The following is a 15,724-nucleotide window of genomic DNA, read 5'->3' as shown; positions in this document are numbered from 1 at the left end:
CCCATTGACCCGGAACTCTTCTCTGCCAGAGTCTTTGCCCGCCCACCCCCCAAGCTCCGGCTTTGCGCCTGCGCGCCACAGCTGCTCTGATGCCGGCGGTCTCCTCAGAAGAGGGAAGATGGCGCTTGACGGACCAGAGCAGGTATGGCGGCGGCGGCCGGGCGGGGACCGGGGCTGGATGCGAAGCAGGTGCGATCCGAGGTGGGCAGCCGGCCGGGGCCAGCGGGTGGGGGGAGTCCGGGGTGGGTGGGCCAGTCTAGACTGGGCCCTGCCTGGGACCGGATCTGCTGTGTCAGCGCCGCCCGCGGCGGGTCACGGCAGGGCCGGGAGTGGAAGACCGGGTGCAAGCCGATTTAGTGAGGAGCGGTGAGAGCAGTAGGAGCGGGAACCCACCCTTGCGGGAGTCGGGGGGCCCGTGCTTCCTGTTGGCTGCTCCTGTACAAATAACATCTCGGGATTGTGTAGCGTTCCCGGGTGCGCCGTTTCTTGATCCTCCCGAAAGCCTTAAGAGGTAGGCAGCGTTCTCATGCTGTTTTAGTTTAAGTCTTAAGGAAATGGTTGTGAAGAGATGGATTGAGGGATCAGAACACAAATCTTAAATCTCCGAAATCAACGTGGAAGTAGCTTTATCCCTTGGATGTTTAGCTTTTTGGTTAATAATTACACTGTATCCTCAGATGGAGCTGGAAGAGGGGAAGGCAGGCAGTGGACTCCGCCAATATTATCTGTCCAAGATTGAAGAACTCCAGGTGAGAACGGACTTCAAAGGTCCAGAGGGAGCTCGAAGGGAGATGAGCGGATCTCTGCAAATCCACTGGGGGCGCAGTGGAAAAAGTAGTATTGATAACAAGTTAATAGTATAAAGTATATGAAATTATACTCGTGTTCCCCTCAAATCCCACCTTTTTGAAGATTAATATTCACAGTTTCTTACACATCTTCAAGAGTCAAATTTTAACATAGAAGTATCCCCCAGCCAAAAGTCATTCCTTTTAGAAGCCTAAATGAGACAGTTTCTTGTAAAGAGAAGACATAGGGTCAGGAAATGACATTTACCAGAGAAGGTTGGGGCAGAGTGAGAGAAGACAGAATTGAGGAGTCTGGAAAATGTTGATTCCATGGGACTGAGTGAAGGGGAACTGACAGCCCAGTGCTCTAGCCTAGAGAAGCAGCAAGGACCACAGAAATAAGGAAAATAACATACATTGCATGGAGATGCTCCACAAGGGAAAATTCTCAACTTCGGGTACATTCGTGGGTATCATATCTGGTTTGTCATTTTTGAAATGCTTTATCTGTGTGACAAAGGTCCATATAGTCAAAGCTGTAGTTTTTCCAGTAGTCATGTACTGTGAGAGTTGTGAGAGTTGAACCATAAAGAAAGCTGAGCACTGAAGAATCAATGCTTTTGAATTGTGGTGCTGGGGAAAACTCTTGAGAGTCTCTTAAACAGCAGGGAGATCAAACCAGTCCATCCTAAAGGAAATCAACCCTGAATATTCATTGGAAGGACTGATGCTGAAGCTCTAATACTTTGGTGACCCGACGAGAAGAGTCAACTCATTGGAAAAGACCCTGATGCTGGGAAAGACTGAGGGCAAGAGGAGAAGGAGGTGACAGAGGATGAGATGGTTGGATGGCATCACTGACTCAGTCGACACAAATTTGAGCACACTCCAGGAGATAGTGAAGGACAGGAAAGTCTGGTGTGCTACAGTCCATGGGGTCACAAGGAGTCAGACACGAGTTAGTGACTGAACAACAATATATGCTTTCATTTGTTCCTCATGTTAATCCTGAAAAGAGCCAGGATAGGGGTGCTATACCCACTTGAAGTTTGGTAACAGATTTAGACCTTTCTCATGGTTTTTATTGGCTTTACTCAGCTGATGATTGCCAGCAATAGTTGGAACTTAGGATTCTGACTCAGAAATCTTCCCTCAATACCCAAGTTCCCACTCTTGAGAAACTATGTGGATCAGCTGTTACCTTGTCTCCATTAGCGTTTGTTATTCCTAGACCAGTATCAGACAAGCAGCTCCCCCCCACCCCGCCCCCCGTGGTTGTTCTCCACTCCAGAGGCTCTCTTGGAGGGCAGGTAAAGGTTAAAGTCATATTGGAGAATCTGAATGGGGAATGCAGGTGCCCTGTGCTTTCCTCACTCAGCTCATATCAGCCTGTGAGGATCTCGGCCAAGATTTTAACCTCCTCCTGTTTTCCACCCTTTGCTTCTTGTTCTCCAATAGCTGATTGTGAATGATAAGAGCCAAAATCTCCGGAGGCTACAGGCACAGAGGAATGAGCTTAATGCAAAAGGTGAGGAGGGAAAGATGGGAGGGCTGCATGGAAGGCAACTGGTGTGAGGGCTGAGTGTTCAGTCTCCTTAAAGAAGCAAGTCTTCACCTAAGTGCCCATTGCTTTTCCCAATCCAAGGTGATGTTCTGTTCACATGCATCTCTCCTGAGTTTCATTGTAATCTCCTTAAAGATGTGAATTCTTGAGTTTTGTTTTGAGTCCTTCCCTTCAAAACTTGAAAATGGTGTTCAGTTCACCATGTTTAACCAAGTCGCGGGGGAGGGACATCAAAATCTGACTGCTCACGGTGTCTGCCTCCCGCCTAGTTCGCCTGCTGCGGGAGGAGCTCCAGCTGCTGCAGGAACAGGGCTCCTACGTGGGGGAAGTAGTCCGGGCCATGGATAAGAAAAAAGTGCTAGTCAAGGTAAAGGCAGCGGGACCCGGCACCAGCCCCACCTGCCTCTGCATTCCCGTACCTTTGTGCACCATGAGGACGTTGTTCTCATCTTAGCATAAGACTCATGGGTCTTCTGGGTGAGGCTGGTGATTTGCTAACTGTCGGGGACGGTCATGCACCCTTGTTTCTGTAGGTACATCCTGAGGGCAAGTTTGTCGTCGACGTGGACAAGAACATCGACATCAATGACGTGAGTGCAGCCCGGGACGTGGGAGGTGGGGGTCAGCTCTCACCACACCACTTCCTGAACCTCCGTCCCTTGCCCAGGTGACACCCAATTGCCGGGTGGCCCTCAGAAATGATAGCTACACTCTGCACAAGATCCTGCCCAACAAGGTGGACCCGCTGGTGTCACTGATGATGGTGGAGAAGGTGCCAGACTCAACTTACGAGATGATTGGTGGACTGGACAAGCAGATCAAGGAGATCAAAGAAGTGATTGAGCTGCCTGTGAAGCACCCCGAGCTGTTTGAAGCGCTGGGCATCGCACAGCCCAAGGTGAGTGGGGTTCTGGGCGAGGGCCATGCTGCCCTCTGTACACCTGCCCCAGCTGGGTAGACTGAGCTTGCTTCCACTGGTCCTGCTCACCCCGGGGCCGGGGGAAGAGATGCTCCCAGGCCATCGAATGGTTTGGGTGTAAGCTCCATAAGGGACTTTGTGACGAATATTCACTTTTTTATTTCTAGTATCTAATGTGGGATCTAGCACTGTGCAAACACTAATGTTCCTTGAATGAAACATGGGGCCAGCTTCCTTCCCTGAGCCCCACCCTTGCTCTCTAGGGGGTACTGCTGTATGGACCCCCGGGCACGGGGAAGACGCTGCTGGCCCGGGCCGTGGCACATCATACGGACTGCACCTTCATTCGTGTCTCTGGCTCTGAATTGGTACAGAAATTCATCGGGGAAGGTAACTGCCGCCAGAAACAAAATCTAAGGAGGGGAAGGGGCGGAGCCGGTTCGCTCGTTGATACCTGCTTGGTCTCCGCACAGGGGCGCGGATGGTGAGGGAGCTGTTTGTCATGGCCCGAGAACACGCTCCATCTATCATCTTCATGGATGAAATTGACTCCATTGGCTCCTCGAGGCTGGAGGGGGGCTCTGGAGGGGACAGTGAGGTCCAGCGCACTATGCTGGAGCTGCTCAACCAGCTGGATGGCTTTGAGGCCACCAAGAATATCAAGGTACGGTGGGGTCGGCTGGGACGAGGACCCAGGGAGGGCCCTGGGTGAGGGGCAGCCTGCCCTAGGAAGGGCTCAGCTGACGCCACCTGCTTTGTCCACTTAGGTTATCATGGCAACTAACAGGATTGACATCCTAGACTCAGCGCTGCTCCGCCCAGGGCGCATAGACAGAAAAATTGAATTCCCACCCCCCAACGAGGAGGTTTGTAACCAGCAGCACTGGCAGCAGCCCCGGCTGTGGGGGTAGGCCCTGGGCTCAGGCTTTTCCTCTCCCATCGCTAGGCCCGGCTGGACATTTTGAAGATCCATTCTCGGAAAATGAACCTGACCCGGGGGATCAACCTGAGAAAAATTGCTGAGCTCATGCCAGGAGCGTCAGGGGCTGAAGTGAAGGTAACAGGAGTGCCTAAGGGATAGGGGGCAGAGGCAGGAGGCACTGGGTTCGGGGCACAGCGGCAGCCGCGCCCTCTCTCCCTGCTCAGGGCGTGTGTACCGAGGCTGGCATGTATGCGCTGCGGGAGCGCCGAGTCCACGTCACGCAGGAGGACTTCGAGATGGCGGTGGCTAAGGTACCGGGCAGGTGGCGGCTCTGGACAGTGGGGTCGGGCGCGCGTTCACCGGGTCCCTCACTCAAATGCTCGCTCTCCCCAGGTCATGCAAAAGGACAGTGAGAAAAACATGTCCATCAAGAAGCTATGGAAGTGAGGCGGACGTCCTTTGTGTGGATCCCTTAAATAAAGCTCTGCCGGTCAGGACCTTGAGGACTTGAGTCTGTTAATCAGTGGCCATACTGTTCAATCACCAGGTCTGGGTACCACCAATAAACAAAGATTTATTTGGAAATTTCCAAACCTGCCAGAAGTGGCGTTTGCCAAACCCTCAGCCCACCCTCCTTACCAGGCTCCAAAGGGCAACAACAGTCCTCCCCATCTCCCACTGCCCTCCACCGAGCACACACACACACACCTCGGGCCACACCAGACAAGTAGGGTGCCCTCTCCCTAGGAGGCGTTACCCTGGGCCCAAGAACCAGGGTGGCAGCCCTCTGGCATTGCAGGAGATGATGGCGGCCGGAGCCGCTTGCATAGATTGAGAAAAGAAAATAAGGAGGGACCCCCAAGTAGGGCTCCCTGAAAACCCCCAACGCACCCCCATAAAAAAAGTGGCTCCCGCATAGAAAATCCTGCTCCACAAATAGTGCAAATAACCCGAAGGAAAGGAAATTACCAGCAGCAAGGCTGAGCTGGTAGGAATGGCAAAGAACTTTGGTTTGGAAAGGTTGGGAAGAGAGGGAGCCATGCCCCTCTTCCTCGCCCAGCTCCCTGGAGCCAGCATGGACACTCACCCCAAGGGGGTCTGTAAACAAGCAAAGCCAGGGGCCTTTGGTTCCGAAAGGTCTTGGTTACAATGTCAAAGCAGAGCCTCCAGGTCCTTCTCGGGCCTGCCTGCAGGGGGCAGAGGAGGCCTCTCTTGTGAACCCAGTTAAAGCCAATGTGTAAGTAATAAGGCTTTGAGGACCAAGCAACAAGGAATCCTATCACTACACTTAAGAAACTAAAGCCGGGGAGCCGAGGGTGACTGGAGATGCCCCTCACCCCCTCATTATCCTACGTGTCTGCGCCCCAGAGGGTGGTCCCCTTCCAGGCTGAGGAGGGCGTGGCTCCAGGCTGGGAAGAAAGGAAGGGGTCCCTGAGCAGTTAGGTCAGGCGGATTCCCAGCACCTGTTCCAGTTCCTGCCTTCGCTGCTGCACCTGGAGGAGGGATAGACCAGCGGCTCAGGCTTGACTGCCCACCCTGCCCCTCCAGTGTGCCCTCCAGTTCAGCCAGGGCAGAGCCGCCTCACCTTGGCAAAGATGTGCCTCCCCACTGCTTCCTGGGCCCAGGGCTGGTGGTAGAAAGCTGCTCGCCTCTCCTCCTCCGGGTTCCCAATCACATCAGTGATGATCTGTAGAGCACCCAGGGAAGAGCTGAATGCCATTCCCACCTCTGAGCGTGAAGGACAGTACTGGGGGCAGAACCCCCAGAGCTTAACGTAGGATCACCCTCAGGAAAAAGGGGCACACCTTGAGGTCCCGGCGCTGGGAACGGAGCCACTCCTGGATGAAGTCCTGGGGGTCAGTGCTAAAACTGAGCATGAAATCCCTCTGAGTCTTCAGCTGGTTGATGGACTCGATGGTCTCGTGGATCTGGGCAAAGGCGTACATGTCAGGCTGGCTCCCACCCCTACAAGGTCTTGCAGCCCCGACCCTAAAGGCCTCAGGTCCCATCCCAAGATGCTATATAAATGGAAATGCCCGACACCTGCCCCGCTCACTGGGGGCCCACCTTGACATCAAGAGAGGCGATCTCCTGCTGATTGGTGGTAGAGGCCAGAAAATTGCTCATCTGGGCCTTGAGTGGGTCATCCACCTCCACGTCAATGTCGTAACAGGCTGTCTTCTTCTGGTCGTTCGGGTCCACGCTACAGGGCACACGGGAGAGGGAGCTGCTTCCCTCCCTCCCGCCCGGGCCAAACCACACACACCCAGGAAGCAAGAAACCAATCATGCTGCTTCGCTTTGGCTTTAAGTCAAAGGTAAACTGTCCTGAGAGCAACCTTCCTCCCCCTCTTCCCGTTTACCTGATGACGTGGTTGATGACAATGGGGTCTGGATGCTGCAGCAACCCCGCCAGCTTCATGGGAATCTCAGAGAAACGGAGTCGGCCGCAGCTGAAGATCTGGGGAGGGCGCCAGAGGGTTGGTGACGCCCTAGCGGGCACACGGGGGAGTGAACCGTCCCGGGGCAGCGTGGAGAACATGGCAGAGGACTAGCCACGGTGGGGCTGTGGAGCTGCAGGCAGGGCAGGGGCCCAGAGATAAGGGGGGCGGTGTCCCCGCTGACCTGGCGGAAGTAGCGGTTGCAGTTGATGTACTCGCGCTCGTGGCCGTCCTGCAGCTGGTTGTGTTTGATGTACAGCCATAGGGCCTGCATGATGGCGGCCCTCGTCTGAGTGTGCACCCCCAGCAGCCTCGCCAGGCGGGGGTCCAGCTTGTACTGGGGGGGCTGGGAGGGGCAGACGGGAGTCAGAGGAGGAAAAAACAAACCAGAGCAGACTGGGGCAGGGACAGGAAGGGTTTACGATAGGCACCTGCCCCCAGCCCCAGACGAGAGTCCCCGTGACCCCAGACGTGGCCTCAGGGCACTTGTCACCTGATGATCCAGCATGAGCAGGAGGGTGCACTTGACGTTCAGGTCTCCAGGCCGTTTCACCTGGAAGCCGTCTGTCTCCTGGGTGGTGGGCATCCGGTGCCACTGGCAGGAGGAGGAAGGGGAGTCAAGCTCATCACCGAAGGGGTGGGTGAGAATGTACGCACCCGGCCCTGCACGGGGACTAAGGCCACTTCTCTGCCCACCTGGCGTGTCACCCTGTGCTCCCAAGCCCCAGGCCCCTGCTCACCTCCACCAGGTGGTTGTCAGGCCCGTACAGTTCCTTGTCCAGCTCAATGACGAGGCTCTTAAAGAAGGAAGAAAACTTCCTCTTCTGTTTGCTAGGCTGGGGATGTAAAGGGTGAGACAGGGGTGCCAATGAAGGCTCAAGCCTAAGCCACATACTAAGCCCCAAACAGGAATACTGTTTCAGTCCTAGAGCTCAGGTACTGAGGATTCTCAGGCCCTGAAAGAAGCGGGGAAAAGTGAGACCTGAGGCACGGACAGGGGCCCTAGGCAGCCCCACTGTCAGCCAGTAAAGGACCGGAATTAGCAAGGGCACCCCTTCCTCAGGACACTCTACTGCCATCTGCAGGAAAAGCGCAGTAACAACCACACAAACCTCCCACCTCTGGACTGGGAGCTGTGCCCTCTCCCTCCGGCAGGATGACCCCGGAAGTGCCCAAGTGTCTGGCCCAAGTCTGAAACCCACACAGACCACCGCCCCTCCAGACACCTCCTTCCCCAACTCACGTCGTCCAGCAGTTTTCCCTCTACTCGGAGTTCCCAGGAAGCCACCTTGTCCCCTGCGGGGGTTCCTCCAGGGGTCCCTGTGGGTCCTGCACTGTCACCTTCTGCCTTGCTGGGACTGAATGTATTGGAAATATAGATCCGCAGCTTTCGTTTTTGCTAAAGAAAGACAACAGGAAAAAAAAAACAAGAAAGACAACAGGTTAAACTAGACAGGGACCAGCTGCTACCCAATCTTCCAGTATGAACTAATTTCACACCCATACAGAGTGCTGTGGGCCAGGCCCCTACCTAATGAGGCCCTGGGAACCAGGAGAGGAAATCTCATCCCCGACCTTCAAGGGACTCACAATTTTACGGGGAAACAGATGCAGCACCAACAGGTCCAATACAGGGGGATCGGTGGTGTGACAGAGATACACAGAGGGTGCTATCAGAAGTCGTTGGCTCATAGCTTAAGTGAAACTCAAACACCCATCATGGCCACAGGCTTTCTCCTGGAAAGCCTCCACCATTCAAGGAACTATTCTCTAGATAAAGCTTCTCTAGGGAAGGAGAAGAAGACAGGAACTATCCTTATCTACCCTCCAGCTTTGCCTTTCAAACTTCTGATCATGATGTACAATATTAATGTTTTAAATCATGATCCAAGATCTGCACATATATGCAAATATATGAAACAAAAATGTCATAATTCCTTTGCTACTGTGAAGAATTATCATTTCTACAACCCTAATGTTCCATTAAAAACAGGCTGGCTCCACCACATTAAAGCGAATTCATGCTAAATGGGCTGTATCCTACAGTGTGAAACATCCTGCTCTAGCCCATCAGACCCTCACTTGGCCCCTGGAAAACAAGGCCAGGGAGAGGCAGAGAAGCTTGGTGAGGCCCAGGAGCGGCTGGGGCTGCACACACCGTCAGAGGCTTTTTGATGGCCTCCTGGATCTCCATCCGCTTTCGAGCAATGGTCTGGTCCAGCTTCCGTTCAAAAGCCAAGAGGTCCATGTACGCCTGAGACTCTGGGACAAGCTCCCGAATCTGGAGGTGGGGAGGGAGCAGGGATCCATCAGCTCATTTCGGCTGCAGCTCTGGCTCCTTCCTCGCTTCCTCCCTCACCCCAGGGTGAGGGGAGGCTGAGTCCACCCTCAGCCAACCAGCCCCTGGGTGGGCCTCCTAGGCCCTCTCCCGACATACTCACTCGCTGAGGTAGAACTTTATCTGCCATCTTCCTCCTCTTTAACCTGAGAGGACAGAAACCCAACGAAGAGGTCAGTGGTCCAAAGGACTCCCCCCCCACCCACCCGTCCACCTCTCCAGTGCCCAGGACCTTCCCAAGAAAACCAGGAGTCTTCCTCAGTCATTGCAGCCCTAGGGCACAAGGAAACCCTCTGTTACTGCCAGAGCTACGTTAGACGGGGTGGAAGAAACAGGATGGTCTTACCCCCGGCGCTGGGCAGGCATCGGGGGCTGGGCCTGAGGCACAAGCAGGCGTTTTCGGAATGGGTCCATCATGGTGGGTGGCATGCCAGGTCGGAGTGGAGCAGCTGTGCCAAAGGGGGAGCCGGCAGGGGGTCCCACCTGCAAGCCAGCCATGGGCATCCGGCTCCCTGGGGACATGCCAGGCCGCTGGGGGAAGTGAGCCAACGGGGGTGCATAGGTCAGGGGTGGGGCCCAACGGGGCCCATAACCCATTCCTTCCATCCCTCTCCTTGGGCCGGGCCCAGTCCTGAGCAGCACACGGCGGGGCCGCCGAGCCCGGGCAGGAGTGCCAGGAACAAAGGGGAGCAGGCGCCTGAGAGCAGAAGTGTAAACCACACCTGCCCCGCCCCCTCAACCGCCCTGGCAGCCCTGCCAGCGAATGAGGCCCACAGAGCCCAGAGGGTGGGAGGAGAACCCTGCCTGTAGGGAGGAGAAGGGCCTGGGGGAGTTTGGCAGGGCCCATTGCCACTTGCAACCACCTGACCCCAGCAACACTCTGCCTGGCTCCCTGGACCAGCCCGTCTTCAGGATCTCAGACGGTCCCACCGAGCACTCCATCCTCTCCTCCCCCAGCTTGAGGCAGAAGCTGGGGGCAGTGTCGTAGCCAGGCGGCGGGCTGTGCGTGTGATGCGGGCAGGCTGACGGGGCACAGCCCCAGTGCCCGTCTCCAGTCACCGGCCTGGTGGTGTGACTGCGCAGGGAACGGCAGTCCAATGGGCTGGCAGGCGCATCGGCAGTGGCACCCCAGGTGAGCAAGCTGCAACAAGATGGCTTGGAGCCTGTCCCGACGGGTGGGGGCGGCCTCAGGCGGAGTGCACAGACCATCTGGTCGCCATATGGCCCCTACTCACCACACAGAACTGGACCCTTCTCTCACCTCCCTGCTGCCCAGCCCCCAACCCCTAAGCCTGGAGACCCCAAGGGGAAGCTGTGGCTCCCCAGTGGTCTGAGGAAGGGAGAGCAGCTGGCACCTGGCCTCTGCCTGCGGTCCGCGCACCACCTGGTGGCTGGGGCTGGCTTGGCCAATGCCAAACTGGAGAATGGAGAGCAGATTAGCCTGGGCTGCAAGGATCAAAGTCTTAGGATCAGCAAAGGAAGCTGGGTAGGCGGTGGCTTCTTTCAAAGCATGTAGAAGGGATTTCCCACGGAGGTCCAGCTCCCCAACATTACTGTGGAGCCCACTGGGGAGGAACCCCCGCCCCCTTCCTCGTGGCTGCTGCTGCCTGCAAGGCCTGTTTGGCAGCTCTGCCTTGCACACACTGTCCCTGGCAGCTTCACAGGGCTGGCCCCAGGGCCCAGATTATGCAACCAGCACAACCAGCCAACCAAGCCAGGCTGGGTGGGGATTCACACCAAATCAAAGGACCCCCGCCCCCCCCAACCCCCTTCCCCGCCAGCATCACAGAGATGAGATGAGATTACTACTCCAACTCTTCACCCAGCGCTCGTCCCACGTTCTCACCAAGGAGGGTCAGGTTCTTGACCAGAGGCAGACACAGAGGAAAACATAAGAAACACGACCCAAAGACAGGGGGAGAGGAAAAGGAGTGGGGTGGGAAGGAAGCACTTGGGAGGACAGGGTTCAATGTGGGGGGCTCTGGCTGGGACCTCTGGAGTCCTGCCACAAGTCTCCTCATCAGGAGGAGGCTCCTCTGAGCTGCTGAGAGGCAAAGACAGCCTGCTTCTCTGCCTTAACGAGCCATAGCTACACAGCTAGAGATGCTAGGAAAAAAAACTCAGGATGGCCACAGCTGAGAGCCCGGCCCCCTCGCACCCTAGACTCGAGTGTTTCCCGCCAGCGCCTGAGCTGAGGGGGTGGAACAGCTGAGGCAGGGCGCCTGCAGAGTGGGAGGTCCTGAGCACCACGCAGCCTGCCTAGGCAGGTGCTCCCGGAACAGGAAGTCCCAAACCAGGAGGCACACGCCGGGCCTGCAGGAGGCCTGCGAGGCCCCCCTGGCCCGCTCAGGGCCCCAGGCTTCTCCCAAGGGGGGAAGGGGCCCAGGGAAAGGAGGCTTACAGTTCCTGCAGTCCCAGCTCAGCCTGGCCAAGCTCCACACCTGGGCTCTGAAGCACCAGTAATTCCTCCTCTTCTAAAAAACAACCCAAGAGTTAAAAAAAAAGAACAGAGCCCTGATCTCTTAGGCTCCCTGACCCCTTTCCTGCAACAGGGCTAGGGAGGCCTGGCTCCACGCCCTGAGCCTCAGAAGTGAGCAGTAACCTCCTCTCCCTCAGCCCAGCACAACACATGTCCTCAACCGGACTCTGGCTCCATCACCCAGGACAGCAGGGGTGGGAGGCCAGGCTGATGCTGCCGCCTCCAGTCTGGCCCCTGGTGCCTCTGAAGGCTGGGCCTAAGGACCAAGGAGAAGAGAACCTACCTCTGCAGACGTAGAAAATATCTTCAACTCTCTGGCATGAACCCAGCAATCTGTGTTCTTTGCGGGGGGTGGGAAGGGGAAGGTGTTGTGGGTTTTTGTTGTTTTTTTTTTTAATGCTTTCTTTAAGCCCTTAGTAGACCGTGACCCACTGCTTGAAACACTCTGTAAGGAGGTGGGGTCATCACTTCCCTTCCATCAGTAAGCTCCCCTATTTGCCCCAAGTGGGCTTCAGAGCCTCGCTCCTCCAGCTCACCTCACACGGCCCAGCAAGAGACATACCACCTGCTCCTCAGATCTCAAGTCCCTTCTCCCAGAAGTCACATAACTGGACTTGGAAAGAGGCCACACAGGATCCTCCTTGAAGTCAGCAGAAGTGAACTGGGTCCTCCCTCCCCTGACATCTATCTTTACTTCTGCACCCCTCCCCCAACATGTACACACATCCCCGTTCCCTGGAAGAGGAGGAGGAGACCATGAGAAGCTGGAGGGGAAGCCCAAGGAAGCAGAGGCTCAGTGCCTTCCTCAAGGTCCTCACTCCTAGAAGCCTGGGGTACCCAGCCAGTTAGCTTAGCCTTGCCACCGGTCCAAGGCCACTCCCTCCAAATCACTCCGGAATCCATCCTCTCAGGGCTTTCCTCAGGCTTAGGAAATTAGAGAGGCTCCTATCTGGTCCTTGGAGCCTTCCCAGGGACCAACGGCCCCCAGGGAGGCTCCTCAGCTATCTCACCTAAGAGCTGGAATGACAGACACAGGGATCCCTCAGTGACACCCTGGGCCCATGAAGCCCCCGGAGTGAGAGCAAGATGGGAAAGATGAATCCCAGCTGGAGTCTCGGGGACCAGGTCTGTCTCTGTCAATACCAGCTCCTTGGTTCAGAGGGAACATGAGGAGCAAGAAGGAAAAATCACTGTCCCAGTGAAGCATCTCTTCACAAAGTGGGGACCCAGGGCTCCTACTCTATGAGGATCCACTTAGGGGACCTCTCTACCTGAGGGCGAGAGGGAGAGGAGACAGGAGAATCTCCCAGCTGCCCTGAGAGATTAGCAAGACGTCAGTGTCAAGTGATGGGGCACACAGATTGGGATATGTCGTTTAGAACCTAAAGGCTAATCAAAAGTGGAGAGGAGGGCGGGAAAAAGGATGAGGGCAATTCCCAAGCATTCTGGGGCAACCAGAAACAATGAACTTGGGGACTGGTAAGCCCCACCCCCAGTGTCAGGCTGAGTTCCTCACACACTGACCCCACAGCCTCTCGATGGCCTTTGAAGCTGCAATCCGAGAAGTCCTCTGCAAAGCCAGACCCAGAAGGGGTCAGACAGAACCCTTTGAAGCAACTTTCTGCAGGCTCCTCCAGCCCCAGACCAGCAGTAACTCAGTGGGGCCTCTCTGTTCCTCCAGACTAATCAATTCCTGGACACTATGACACCAGGCAGAAAGCCAGAAAGTCTGTCCAGAATGGGCTGGGCTTTCCTCCTTCCTCAGGCCTGTCCACCACCCTCTCTGATCTAACCCAGAGGCATCCCTGTGTGAAGGTGCCAGGGCCTGGCCCAGGAGCAGATTCCCCTTGCACGGGCTGCAATCCCCATCCTCCGCCTTCTGTGCCCCTGGGAAGCCAGGCCCTTCTTCCTCCTCCTCAGCAGCTGGGAGCCATCTCAGACACGCTAAAACTCTGCCAGTTCCCAACTAGGGGGAGAAAAAAAAAAACCCAGAGCAGACTTGGAGTAGGGCCAAGACCAATGCAGGGTAACCCTGCTTTCTCAATGACGGTTCTTTCCCAAAACTTTCTCATCACTTCCCAGGACCCCTTACCCGAGAATCTACACTAGATTTCTCATTCCACCCGTCCACAACTCACTAGCTTTGACTACGCCTCCATCTCTCAGTTACTCAGAATCCCTGTTCCAAGGAAGACTCCCAGACGCTCCCAAATGCTTCAAACCCTCCACCCAAGTCGCTCTTACCTTCTCCCTCAAATCCTCCACCACCACCTGGCTTAGCCCGAGAGTCTCTGGCCTTGCCCCGCACCATGCCCCGTGAAATCTACATGCAGAGCCTCTGTGCCCCCTATTCAGGAGGCTGCCCCAGGGCCCTCACTCGCGGCGCCGCCCGCCCATCCGCCCTCCTCACCTGGTACTGCGCCGCCGGGCCCGCGGGGCCCATGGGGCGGAAGGCGGCGGCCCCGGGGCCCCCCACGCCTCCAGCCGGCCCGGGCCCCCTGAGCGCCGGTCCGGGCAGCATGCCGGGTCCCGCTGGCGGAGGCGGCGCTCCCAGGGCCGCGGCAACCGCGCCGCCGCCAGGGCTCAGCGGGGGCAGCGGGAACCCGCCCGCGCCACGGCCCGACATCGCTCCGTCCCGTCCGGCGGTGTCTCGGTCCGGACTCCAGGCTCCGCGCTGAGTTCGCTCCGCAGTCCGTGCTCCGGGACTTTCCGATCTAAATTCCGGGTTCTGGGGTTTGTTGATCCGGATTCCGGGCTTTCCTAATCCAAGTTCGCGAGTTCCTCAGAAACCCACTTTGGGGCAGGGCCGATCCTGATTCCGGTCCTGCCCGGAAAACTCCGGATCCGGGATCTGCTACGGGCCCGCTGCCTCCCCGGGCCTCCGGAGGTTTGGCAGCCAGCGTCCAGTTACCCAGAGGCGGTAACTAACTCCCTGCCCCGCCTAACCCAGCCCAGCACTAAGCCCCGCCTATACCTAGTCGCCCAATGCGAGGGTGCCTCCTCAAATCCCGCCCCTCGCGAGACCCGCCCCCAACAGGCACCGCCCCTAACCGCCGGGCCCCGAAGCCCCGCCCACATCCCTTGGGTCGGCCTTCCACCGGAGGGGCGGGAGCGGAAGCTGCACACGGAAATACGGTGGGGCGGGGGGGGGGGTTGGTCAGAGGTCGAGGGTCAGGAGGTAAGAGTACGGTGTAAGAGTAGTTGCTGATTTCTTCTCGGTGCAGCCGAATTCCCGAGGTAACGGATCACGCTCCCTGAAAATAGTTTTGTCCTCGTTTCTACGTTTTTAGAATTAAAGACAACGAGCTGCTCTCTGCGGCAGAGCAGCTGCCAACTTGACTTTAAAAGCCAGAGCTGCCAACGGACTTGGCTGCACCGGACCCGATCCACTGTGTGAAGGGTTGAATTGGCCAAGCGCCGAGCTCTTATCGCATATTTTGAATATGCCTCTGCCTCCCATTAAGGAAGCCTAGTAATACTTTACTCCACAGGAGATGTTTCTAGGCAAAGGAATTTTGCCTTCCGAGAAGCCTCCTAGAGTTAAATAAGGTCTTTCTCCAAGGTTTATAGCGACTTTCAAAAGTTCAGTACCTTTTCAGAAGTTCAGTACCTTTTCAGACATCAGCCCTATGTCAGAGGTACTCAGAAGTGCTTCAGCCTTGCCAGGTGTTCTGTGATTTTCTCTCCATGATACAGACCAGTGCTCCTTAAACACTAAGGAATATAAGAAACACCTGGGCTTTTGTTTAAAATGCAGGCTATGATTCTGTAAGCTTGGGTTCTAGGCTAGGGATCAAGAGTCTGCATTCCTAACAAGCTCTCAAGCAATGCTGTTGCTACTCAGTACACTTTGGAGTACCAAAGATAGACTTTTTCATTATATAAATTCTGTTTTATGTTTTCATCCCCAACCAAGTCTTACACCAAAGCACCCCAGATCCTGTTCATAGTGCAACCCTTTTTGGTGAGTTCTGCCCATCTCTACTTCCTGGTATCTTGACTCTTCAGTGATTGACTCTGCTGTTGCTGCTGCTGCTCGGCTGTCTTCTCAGAGATCCCTCTCCTCTTTCTCCCTAAAAGTGGGTTACCTGCGAGTCTGAGAACAAACCACTGGAATTGTTCCACCAGGGCCCCTCTCCACCACTGCAAAGTGGGTAAAGAATACTTGACAATGCAGTTGATGGCCATTTCAGCCCTTTCAAGCTGTTAGAGCAACAGCAGTTCCAGAGGCAGTAGTAGGGGTGAATCCCCTGGGGAGCTATTCCAAACTCTCC

The 15,724-nt window shown here is 56.1% G+C and overlaps 2 protein-coding genes across 2 annotated transcripts; one reads left to right on the top strand and one right to left on the bottom strand.

Moving 5' to 3' along the window:
* Positions 1 to 32: 32 nt before the first annotated feature.
* Positions 33 to 4,690, top strand: PSMC5 (proteasome 26S subunit, ATPase 5). Its single transcript, XM_020875222.2, has 12 exons — positions 33 to 142; positions 678 to 749; positions 2,247 to 2,316; positions 2,622 to 2,719; positions 2,886 to 2,942; positions 3,020 to 3,250; positions 3,535 to 3,661; positions 3,745 to 3,935; positions 4,039 to 4,137; positions 4,218 to 4,328; positions 4,418 to 4,504; positions 4,587 to 4,690. The coding sequence occupies exons 1-12, from the start codon at positions 119 to 121 to the stop codon at positions 4,638 to 4,640; spliced, it is 1,221 nt and encodes a 406-aa protein (XP_020730881.1). The 5' UTR covers positions 33 to 118; the 3' UTR covers positions 4,641 to 4,690.
* Positions 4,691 to 4,741: 51 nt separating this feature from the next.
* SMARCD2 (SWI/SNF related BAF chromatin remodeling complex subunit D2) lies at positions 4,742 to 14,395 on the bottom strand. Its single transcript, XM_020875221.2, has 13 exons — positions 13,861 to 14,395; positions 9,318 to 9,502; positions 9,075 to 9,117; positions 8,792 to 8,914; positions 7,877 to 8,032; positions 7,374 to 7,469; positions 7,127 to 7,228; positions 6,818 to 6,979; positions 6,556 to 6,653; positions 6,261 to 6,396; positions 5,999 to 6,121; positions 5,779 to 5,880; positions 4,742 to 5,686 (listed from the first exon to the last, which is right to left on the bottom strand). Exons 1-13 carry the CDS (start codon positions 14,074 to 14,076, stop codon positions 5,633 to 5,635), a joined length of 1,596 nt encoding a protein of 531 aa, XP_020730880.2. The 5' UTR covers positions 14,077 to 14,395; the 3' UTR covers positions 4,742 to 5,632.
* Between the last annotated feature and the right edge of the window lie 1,329 nt (positions 14,396 to 15,724).

Source organism: Odocoileus virginianus, chromosome 17 (assembly GCF_023699985.2).
Source record: "Odocoileus virginianus isolate 20LAN1187 ecotype Illinois chromosome 17, Ovbor_1.2, whole genome shotgun sequence".
Lineage (NCBI taxonomy): Eukaryota > Metazoa > Chordata > Mammalia > Artiodactyla > Cervidae > Odocoileus > Odocoileus virginianus.
Note: the sequence above shows the minus strand (reverse complement) of the source record. Positions and strands in the feature narration are given on the sequence as shown.

Bases quoted from the DNA above. Each gene is read 5' to 3' on its own strand.
- PSMC5 (XM_020875222.2), top strand. From the start codon at position 119: ATGGCGCTTGACGGACCAGAGCAG. The intron at 750-2,246 runs GTGAGAACGGAC...GTTCTCCAATAG, and splicing joins CCAAGATTGAAGAACTCCAG to CTGATTGTGAATGATAAGAG. The intron at 2,720-2,885 runs GTAAAGGCAGCG...TTGTTTCTGTAG, and splicing joins AGAAAAAAGTGCTAGTCAAG to GTACATCCTGAGGGCAAGTT.
- SMARCD2 (XM_020875221.2), bottom strand. From the start codon at position 14,076: ATGTCGGGCCGTGGCGCGGGCGGGTTCCCGCTGCCCCCGCTGAGCCCT. The intron at 7,470-7,876 runs GTGAGTTGGGGA...TTACATCCCCAG, and splicing joins AGGGAAAACTGCTGGACGAC to CCTAGCAAACAGAAGAGGAA. The intron at 5,687-5,778 runs GTGAGGCGGCTC...TCCCTCCTCCAG, and splicing joins GGAGGCACATCTTTGCCAAG to GTGCAGCAGCGAAGGCAGGA.